The sequence below is a fragment of the Vicia villosa genome, linkage group LG7 (genome assembly GCF_029867415.1).
Source record: "Vicia villosa cultivar HV-30 ecotype Madison, WI linkage group LG7, Vvil1.0, whole genome shotgun sequence".
Classification (NCBI taxonomy): Eukaryota; Viridiplantae; Streptophyta; class Magnoliopsida; order Fabales; family Fabaceae; genus Vicia; species Vicia villosa.
Genome location: NC_081186.1, coordinates 115100044 through 115110470, shown reverse-complemented (window position 1 = coordinate 115110470; position 10427 = coordinate 115100044). Strand labels below are relative to the sequence as shown.

General features: G+C 30.3%; 1 protein-coding gene across 1 annotated transcript; it reads right to left on the bottom strand.

Moving 5' to 3' along the window:
* Positions 1–7449: 7449 nt before the first annotated feature.
* On the bottom strand, positions 7450–10427 carry LOC131616652 (uncharacterized). The gene is made up of 6 exons (XM_058888033.1): positions 10159–10427; positions 9372–9907; positions 8894–9086; positions 8736–8800; positions 7984–8194; positions 7450–7904 (listed from the first exon to the last, which is right to left on the bottom strand). Exons 1-6 carry the CDS (start codon positions 10279–10281, stop codon positions 7539–7541), a joined length of 1494 nt encoding a protein of 497 aa, XP_058744016.1. The 5' UTR covers positions 10282–10427; the 3' UTR covers positions 7450–7538.

Genomic DNA, 10427 nt, shown 5'->3' with positions numbered 1-10427 from the left:
CTTGATAAAAACCCCCAAGAACCACCCGTCGTGGAGGACAAAACCCGCAGATTTTATTCACCAACAAACCCCACAAACCTTCACCCACTAGGAATCTTCAATTCCGTTCCATGGACGTTATCGAACTCATCACTAACCCGCAACGCAAGAATGATTATGTGTAATTGTGTTGGAGATGATGAAGAACGAAGATGAGAAGCGTTTATGTATCTTTCAGTCGTTGGTGTTTTTTGAATAATTACCCTTGCACAATATATATGATTGCATAACAGTTAGAACCAAGAAAAACTGATTTTTGAACTTTCTTGATCAGTTAGGTCGACCACTTGTAGTGCTTAGGTCGACCTAACAGAGCTTGCAGAATTTTGCTCCCAGTTAGGTCGACCTGTTGAAGGAGTAGGTCGACCAGAATCCTCTTCTGATGCATTCTGGGGACATTTTCACAGATTAGGTCGACCTAGTTGCCATGTAGGTCGACCTAGCAGACTGATATGAAGATTTCTTCATTTTGAGTCGACCTAAATGGTCTGTGAGTCGACCTAGCAGAGGTATATGGATTTTCCTTCATTTTAGGTCGACCTAGGTTGACAGTAGGTCGACCTAACTGCTGATTTTCTGCATTTTTCATGTCCAGCTTGTGTTGAGTCGACTTATATGCATAGTGGATCACCTTGTGCTTTCATGAGTGATCAAATGCTTTGCTTTTCTGATTCCTCCTTGTTGTTTGAATGCTCATTTGAGTTTGCCATAAATCAAAAACATCTTTGAGTGTAATCTTGTATTCACACACATCCTCCAAAACAAATATTTAACTACATCTCACAACACTCTAATACAATAGCATAAGAGAACAAAAAAAGTCAAATAAAAGCTTAAAGTACTTTTGACTAGTGTATTTTGTAACGAAGAACTTGAATCTTATATATAGCCTTGAATTCTCTCTTTCATCACTAAACTAAGCAAGGTGCGACTTAAAAAAACTTTAATCATATATATAACCTTGGGCTCATTCTCCATTCACAAAATTAAGCGATGTGAGACTTCTGCAACATGTACATCTTCAAGCAAACCCAGTCATCATTATCTTGATTTAAAATAATACATTAGCTTTCATTGTCTTCACCGACAATCATACTCCACCGTAAAGAATATTAACATGTTTATTTTTCAACCAATCTTAACAGTAATCAATTCGGATCTAGATTGATAAAACCAATAATTCTTTTGTAAGAAAATGTATTTATATTGTTTCCATAAAGTATCTCTATATCTCTTATTCGTTAACCATTTCCATTAAGAAATGACTTACCAATCTCATCTAACTCAGCCAAAATATGCTTCTTATGGAGAAATACAATATCAATGACAACTTTATTAAAAGCCATCAAATTGATTGTTAGCCTATCTTTATGGTTTAACCCAGTGGCTAGGAATTTGAAAGAGGTCGTACGATTTATCTAAGACAAACCTAAATTGATTCAAATTCTCCAATGGTCCAAAGTGGAAAGTATTACTAATATGCCATTGAAAAAGCATGAAGCCTTAATTCTAGCAATATAGCCAAAACTGAAACATTCAATAACTTTGTATCCACGAATTCCACCCCCAGTAGTGTGAGTTTCCAATATAGTAAGAAAACTCAAATTATGAATATATGTTATATCACAAATATACCTGGGAAAAAGACACCCATTGTAACATCCTACTTTCCCTATTACTACTATTTAATTAAAAGGAATAATTTGTAAAATAATTAGAGTACACACAAGTAGGAATGGCACATTCCAAAAAAAAAATCATGAAGTATCAAGTCACTTCATCCTTATTGCTCAGCAATCAAATTAAATTAAACAACAGAAATTCAAAGTAATTCACTTCAATGGCTCTACGGCCTCAACGGTAATAATTTCCACAAAACTCGTGTTCAACATAATCTGAAAAATAAGATACGTAACTAATGAAACAAGCAAAACAAATCCAAATAAAAATCTCATGTTCCCCGTGTTACGTATCAGAGCGAATCCTAAGACTAGATCAAGCAACACAAGCTCTAAGCTTTACTCAAGTACCTGATTATATGTACTTTTGAAGAAGCACAAATACAACAACATAATATGGGTGAGAACTTCATTCAAATAAGTATCGGTGAGTATCACATGCTAAGGAGTAGTATTCACAAAACAAACACAACAATCACATGTACACACAACTTGTATAATAACGTCACGCGTCTTTACTGTGCACGACTCATATTTCAATTATGTATGCAAATTAATTCTACCATCACGACTCTATGAATGTGGTACCAACACAACCAATACGGTTCATTTATATGAACTTGATTCCCGTTGGAACCCAGATAAGTCTTAAGCATTCCCCAAACTACGACTTATCTCCACTTGACTCCTTCTTAAGATTCCACACGAGACTAGGTATCCATCATGGATCCCCACCCAGACTTATCTCCACATGACATGACATGACATGAATGCATGACATACAAACATACACAAGTATCATAACATTATACATAACACGATCCTCATTGATCACCTGTGAATCACATACTCACCGTAATTCTCCCTTAGAATTACTTCATCACACACAAATATTTATGCAATTCAAGTTATCAAACATTACCCCATAATCATTGCAGATTCATCAAATAATCATCATTGATTCATCATATATTCATACGGGGCAATTTCGTACTCAATTCACAACTCATCATAGTTTGATACTTACGAAAATACACATTTGAGGGTCGAAGAGTTGGAATGCTAATATAAAAATAATTTTAAATTAAATTAAGTTAAAATAGATTTCTAACTATTTTAACAACACATCAATCGGACACCCGAGTCAAAAGTTATGAATTTTCAAAGTTTTACGAAAATTTCTTACACTTCGATGTAACGGGTTACATCATTCATGTAACCAGTTACATCAGTTCCACATGGGGTGTTAAACCCATCTCCACCTTTGCAATTTCAAATTAGGTTTTTCATTGAAAAATAATGAAAACTTGTGGAATCATATGAGATACAATCAAGGATGTTCATAATGACCATTTTAGGCCTCCATGAACTTGTGCATTTTTTAAATTTCCATTATTTTCTTTTCCGCCAAAAAAGGTTGTTGAAGGACTAGAAAGATTAAATTTGTTAATTTTTTCCTATAATCTTGGAGAATCCCATTATTTTCTCTACTTTAATATTGTTTCTGAAATTGTTGCTAGAATTTGCATATTTTCTTTCCTTTTGACACAACTAATTAATCCCCATGTTTAGGATAATCAATTTCCATTCCTGAATTATCGTTAGAAGTTGTTACACTTTTTGTATTTTGAGGGTTTCTCGCTTAACCATACTTGGTTCAACATCGACGATAGTTGTTATGCCTCTGTCGTGACAACATGTTCTTGCACCTCTTAGACCAATTTTGATCCTTGTGGCCATAGTTGCCACAATTTTTGCACAATAAATATAAACCTATGTATTCTACTTTAAACTTACTTTAACAAAATTTTAGGCGATCAACAATCGATTATTTTAGATTCAACTCAACACAAACCCAAGTATATTTGTCAAAGGAAGTATCCACAGTTCTGATGTCAATTTTAATCAATTTTTGAATATTTGTTTTAAGTGATATGAGTACTCATCATAATATTCCATTTAAGTTAGGAATATGAGCACAAGCCATTGTAATATCAATTATGCAATTTTTCGGGTCAAAGTCTAGGATTCATTTGTGCACTGCAAAATAGTGATTAAATATTACACTCAGCCCACCTTCTGTAATTATTTTAAGGGATAATAGCTATTTTGTCCCCTGCCATATGGGCGAGGTTTGAAAAACGCCCCTGTAAAAAAGGAATTTTTTATTATTTTTAATGACGTGGCAGGCTTAGTTGGAATTTTTATTATTTTTAATAATTTTTAATGACGTGGCAGGCTTAGTTGGAGTTTTTATTTATTTTTTATTTATTTTAATTCCATGTGGCATGTTTTATTATTATTTAATTATTTGTCTCCCATGGGTATTGAACCCATGACCTAGTAATTACAAGGGGGCACCACCAACCACTAGGCTACTTTACTTTTGTTGTTCTATTCTTACTTTAAGTACTTATATTATAGTAATTTCTGAAAATATGTTTATTAAATATTTATTTAGGTTCTTATATTTTGATATATGTTTTAATATTATTGTTAATCAATGATAATGTTTTATTAACCAGTATATTAGTGTTAATATATTTATTTAGGTTATGATTTTTTATTATATGTTTTATTATTATTATTATTATTAACTAATAATGTTTTATTAACTAATATATTAACATTAATATATTACATGAATTGCATATTTACCGTTAATATTTAAAATATTGTAACATAAATATTTAAAAATTATTAAATATCATTGATATTTAAAAATGTTAATATTTAAATAACTTTAATTATTTAAATTATTAATTGAAAATAACGTTAATAAATTAGTTTAAACTAGTTTATTACATTAGTTTAAAAGGTACATTATTTTTTTAAAACATAGCCTATGAAACATGATTAACAGTATATTTTAAAACATAGCTTATAAAATATGACTAAATTAATTTGGTTCAGTATTTTTTAAATTAGTTTATAAAACATAGCCTATAAAACATGACTAAATTAAATTAGTTTATGTAATTAAAACTAAATTAAACAAATTTAAATTAAAACTAAATTAATATACATTTTATAATTTAATTAATTTTAACAGTAAAATAAATATTAATTATAATAGTATTAATTAATAACAATGTTAACTAATAACTATAATATAACTATTATATTTTAACTGATATATTTTATAATTTAATTAAAATAAATATTTAATTAGATAAATATATTAACGTTAATATTTGACAAAAGTAAAATAGAACAACAAAAGTAACTGATAATATTTGATAAAAGTAGATAAATATAACTAGTTTATTATAATATAAGTACTTAAAGTAAGAATAAAATAACAAAAGTAAAGTAGTCTAGTGGTTGGTGGTGCCCCTTGTAATTAATAGGTCATGGGTTTAATACCCATGGGAGACAAAATTTTGGCTTTAATATTTGACATTTTAACAAACAAATAATTAAATAATAATAAAACATGCCACATGGAATTAAAATAAATAAAAAATAAATAAAAATTCCAACTAAGCCTGCCACGTCATTAAAAATTATTAAAAATAATAAAAATTCCAACTAAGCCTGCCACGTCATTATAAATAATTTAAAAATAATAAAAAATTCCAACTAAGCATGCCACGTCATTATAAATAATTTTAAAAAATAAAAAAATGGTTGCCACGTCAATAATTTTGAATATTAAATTTCTTGAAGGGGCAAAACAGAGGAATCTTCATATGTTAGGGAGCGAATCCAATTTTTTTTTTACAGGGGCGTTTTTCAAACTTCGCCCATATGGCAGGGGGCAAAATAGCTATTATCCCTTATTTTAATTTGTCTTCAACCATATGAGGTTGAAACTTAACAATTATGAATGTTATCCTTGCCTTAGACCATTAAATAAACATAAATTCGACTATAAATTAGGGTATAATCTTAATTATAAAGGACGTGTTTGCTTATCAAAATCTGATAGAATTTATTTTTTAGACATGTCAAACTTATACTTAATGTAATTGTTTTTCTCTTTTAAGGCAATAAAAAACCTCACTTGTTTATAGATGAATCATCTAAGCTTTACTATGTTTGTGCAAAACTAACTTGCATTTTAATATGTTTTACAAAATGAGATTCAGATTCAAACTTGTACAATTAGTCACTAAAAAAGACAATAACCACTAAACTTCCATAGAACTTACGTCTTGAATTTCATTATTTATATATTTATTTCATAAGTGAAAAAATAGGAAGATATTTAAAGTAGAATATGTATTATAATATATTTTTCTTCATTTTTTTTAAATTTTTTTTACTGGAAAAAATTCTTCTATTCAATTTTTTATAAATTTAATGTAATATATATTTTCTTCATTTATTTTTAATTTTTATATTTATTGAATTATTTTTTCTTCTACTTAATTATTATTTTTAAATTTAATGTAATATTATTTATTAATTTATGAATAATATTATTATTATTTATTTATTATACAAAAATAGAATAAATAGTGAATAATATTAAAGAAGAAGATAACTAATTTCATAAAATTAGTAAAATTTATTAATATTAGAATTACTTTGTGTTAATCTACATACATGAGACAATATTGACATGGATACAAACGTTTTTATTACAAAAAGCGTACGTGATATCACAACGGTTAGTTAAACCAACTGTTATGATAGAACGAATGGTCCTAGGTTCGATTCTAAGCAGCGATATTCCAATGATTGCTTGTTTTTCCATACACCTCATTAAAGAAATACAACCATTGAAATTGGTGAAGAAGTGTATAATTTGAAATTGATGAGTGATAAGTGCCAAATTGTAGTTATTTTGTGTATGTAAATAGTGGCACTTATCGATACTTTTTGTAATACCGTTTGAATAATTCCCCGTTTTTGTGTATATTTGTATCGTTTGTGTTTTGTTACATTTCCGTATAAATATATACCGTTTGATAGTTTTGTTGTATTTTCATAGGTAATTATGCGTGTTCGAAACTTTGAGGAATAAAGTGTCGAAGACACGGCGGCGAGCACGCGATTTTACCAATTCATCAAAGGACAAGGCTCAAAATAAGGATGATAAAAATCATCAATTTCATTGATATTTATTCATTGTTAGATAGAGCATGGAATAAGCTTTCCAACGCTTCGAACCGGGCGTAAATCGGAGTTACGGTTCTCAAGATATGGCCAAAATAAGATTTCAATTTTCTGTTGAGCGGGCTAAGCGCGGTCTGGGCGGTTTGGAAAGTCATTAAATAGGGAAAAATCATATTTTCCAAGATGTAGATTCTCTATTCGTTGTAGTAGATAGATTCTCCAAGATGACACACTTCATTGCTTATAAGAAAATTGTTAATGCGTCCAACATAGCCAAACTATTTTTTAGGGAGGTCGTGCGTCTTCATCGGATTCCTAAGTCAATTACTTCAGACATTCAGACAGAGAGACCAACTTACAAAGACCAATTGACTATTTAAAGCTAAATAATTATAAGGTTGATACTCTATAACTTATAGTTATAGTATTGTTTTCAAAAGATGTGATTCTAATAATGGAAATAACAATATTGGTACAATTCAATCAACAAGGAATAGGTTCACTTAAAAAAAAAAAAAATCAGTTTATATTTTTAAAGGTGATTTGGTTTGATTCTAAACCACAATGCACATTGTAACACGGGACGAACCATTAATGATTTGGTTTAGTTTTATGGAACTATTGTAATTTTGTAACAATTATATATACATGGAGGATCAATAAGGAATTAAAAGAATGAGAATATGAATTTCTACTAAAAAATATTAACAATCATGCAAATGTTTTGTCAATAAGAAAACTAAAAATATGCCAATACTATTGTCCATTGTTTTTACTCTTCCAATACTCATCTTCCCAAATTTCTACCTGTCTTGTTGAACTAACTTTTCTCTCTAAAAAATCTTGTAAAGTTAAAGGATCATATGGAGGAGGAAGAGTGCATGGATTTGAATCACTAGGAACCATCTCCAGTGACTCTTCCATAAACCTCCTTTTGTTACCATTTACATCACATGCCATTAATTTTTCAGCACAAAACTCCACAGCTCCTCGCGGTATTTTCGGCTTGAATCTCAAAAGCTTTGCATATTCATTTAGTGAATGAAACATGTAATTGTACACATTTTTCATGTCTAAGTCCTCTTGTATGAATTTGCTACCAGCCTCTCCAATGGCTTGTGCCTGTAAAATAGAAAGAGTGAGAAATTATGTAACATCAAAGTTATAGTAAAATAAAAGCATAGTTCTGCATAGCTGGTACCTTTTGAGTGTGGTTGTTGCCCCATTCCACAGCAAACTTAAGAGATGAACATTTAGTATTGTCTCTAATAGGCCAATAGTGTTGTAATGGCATCATGTCTCTCATGAAAAAATCATGGTAGTTGGATCTTACATATAATGTCATAGAATCACATGCTAAAATGTATTTCTCACTAACTGACCAAGCCCATCCTTCTATGTATATCTTGTATCTGTGGCAAGTCAAAAAAACTCATGTATCATTCTATGTCAACATAAGTTTAAGGTAGTTACAAGTTAGTTATATTTAATTGTTTAGCATTAACACGGACACGGATATATAGGACATTGACACCGACACTGACATGTTAACACCGTAGTTGAAAAAAAAAATTAATAAATTAAAGTTAATCACATGTATCAATATTATCGTGTCGAACACATAACACGTCTTTATAAAGAGGTGTTGGTGCCACATAAGTTATAATTACCTTAATCAAAATTCAACCAATTCAAATAGATATGTCATATTAGAGGTTCAATTTTATGAGATTGTAAAGTGAATCTCTATGTATATCTATTAAGTAGTACTTAATTAATGATAAATTTCACACCCTACTATCACTATTATAAGTAAAGATTACATGTTCCGGTTCATTAAATAACTTATCTATCTGGTCTAGATATAGTCCAGATATATTAATTATTCAATAAATCTGAAAATAGAATATTTACTCATAATAGTGATTATATAGGGATGTTTAAATCACTAACCTATGAGTGCATTGATCTCCTAAGCTAGATTTCTTGAAACCTTGATTTGATTCTTGAATCCAGTCCTGTTATCCAAACATAAACACAATGGATTAATTTTCTTATTGGTGTGAGTTGCAAGGAAAACTTGTGAAAAATCTGATGGAATTTTTATTTACCTGTATGTATATGAGAGTATTCCAATCCTTCTCTAATGTAACATTACACTGTAGAAGGTTTTGTCTAGTTTGAGCAACATAAGGATTCCCTTTCCAATAAGCATAAGGTACTCTATCCTTCCACTTGGTCTTTTTGTTCCCTTCTTTTATATCTTTTAGTGTATCTTTCCATGGTTTTATATTTGTCTCTGCCCTGTTAAAAAAAAAAATTAGTACTATGCTAATACAAAACCGTCTTAACTTTTTGAAGGCCTGCGTAGATAAGTCACAGTTCAACTATAAAAAACAATTATAAACTCTATTTCACCACAGTTTAACAGTAACAAATATGTATTAGACTCTATTATCATAATCTATTTAATTACAGTTTAACTATGACAAATTTTTTATTATATGCGATAATTTGCCTTCCAGACTCTCAAAAACGGCCATATTTTCCATTCAAAGTCCAAGCAACACAAGCATTTATAACACTTACCATCCCCAAAAAGACCAATCTGGGAAAACAATATCCAAGCTCCATTGATCAGAACAATATCTAAACAACGGAGGCGGCGAAGCATTAGTGCCTCGAAACTTATCCAAAGGAACAACAGGCTTATCTTCACAATCAAACATAAGTTCCAAATCAGGCAACTTCCCAGGAAACAACCTCAACATCTGCAAAATACCCCACAAAGTAAAAACATCTCTTGTCTGAATAGCTTTCCTATACTTCTCCACATACACTTTCCCTTTCACAATCACAAGCTTGAAATGTGCTGTCTTTTTTGCCCTTTCCAACATCCCTCTTGTGATCCCTTTTTCTCTCCATGGCTTTAGATCTTCATGGATCCATCTAAAGTATGAGGGACAAACATGTCCACTTTGATTTGTTGGGTTATGTGTTGTAGGGTAGTCTGTAGGACATGTTTGTTTGAAAGATTTTCCTTTTATGCATCTATGAAGAAAATCTTCTTGGTCTTGGAGTCTGTCTTTGTGGATAAATGGAATTGAAATACCTGCAAATAAGTACTTCAAAAATAATTCCAATGTCAGATTCTAATAAAGCAGAAAATACTAACATTTTTGGATATATTTGGTCATGCTTAGCATAAAGAAACTCACTCCATATATATATATATATATATATATATATATATATATATATATATATATATATATGATTTTTTTTAACAAATAACACTATTACTCTATATTAAAAGAAGAAAAAAATAAAGAATAAATAAAAAAGAAAGGTAGTTTTGATGGATAAAGTGACTCACAGTCCAAACGGCAAAGGCACAAAAAGTGGCTAATAAGCATGAAACTCTAACGTTCTTGGAGGACATGAACCGCTTCTGTTGACTAGAACCGCCGCAGAAGAGTTTCAGGTATGTTTTGTTCATGCTTGAAGTTGAATCGTCGTATAATTTGTAGGAGACATGAGAAACTCAAAAACTGAGAGAGAGTAAAGTAGGGGATAGAGGAAGTAGGGATGTGCAACGAACATGGTCCTCGTTTTGGTGAGTTTTTTTGGATTGTAGCTGATTGG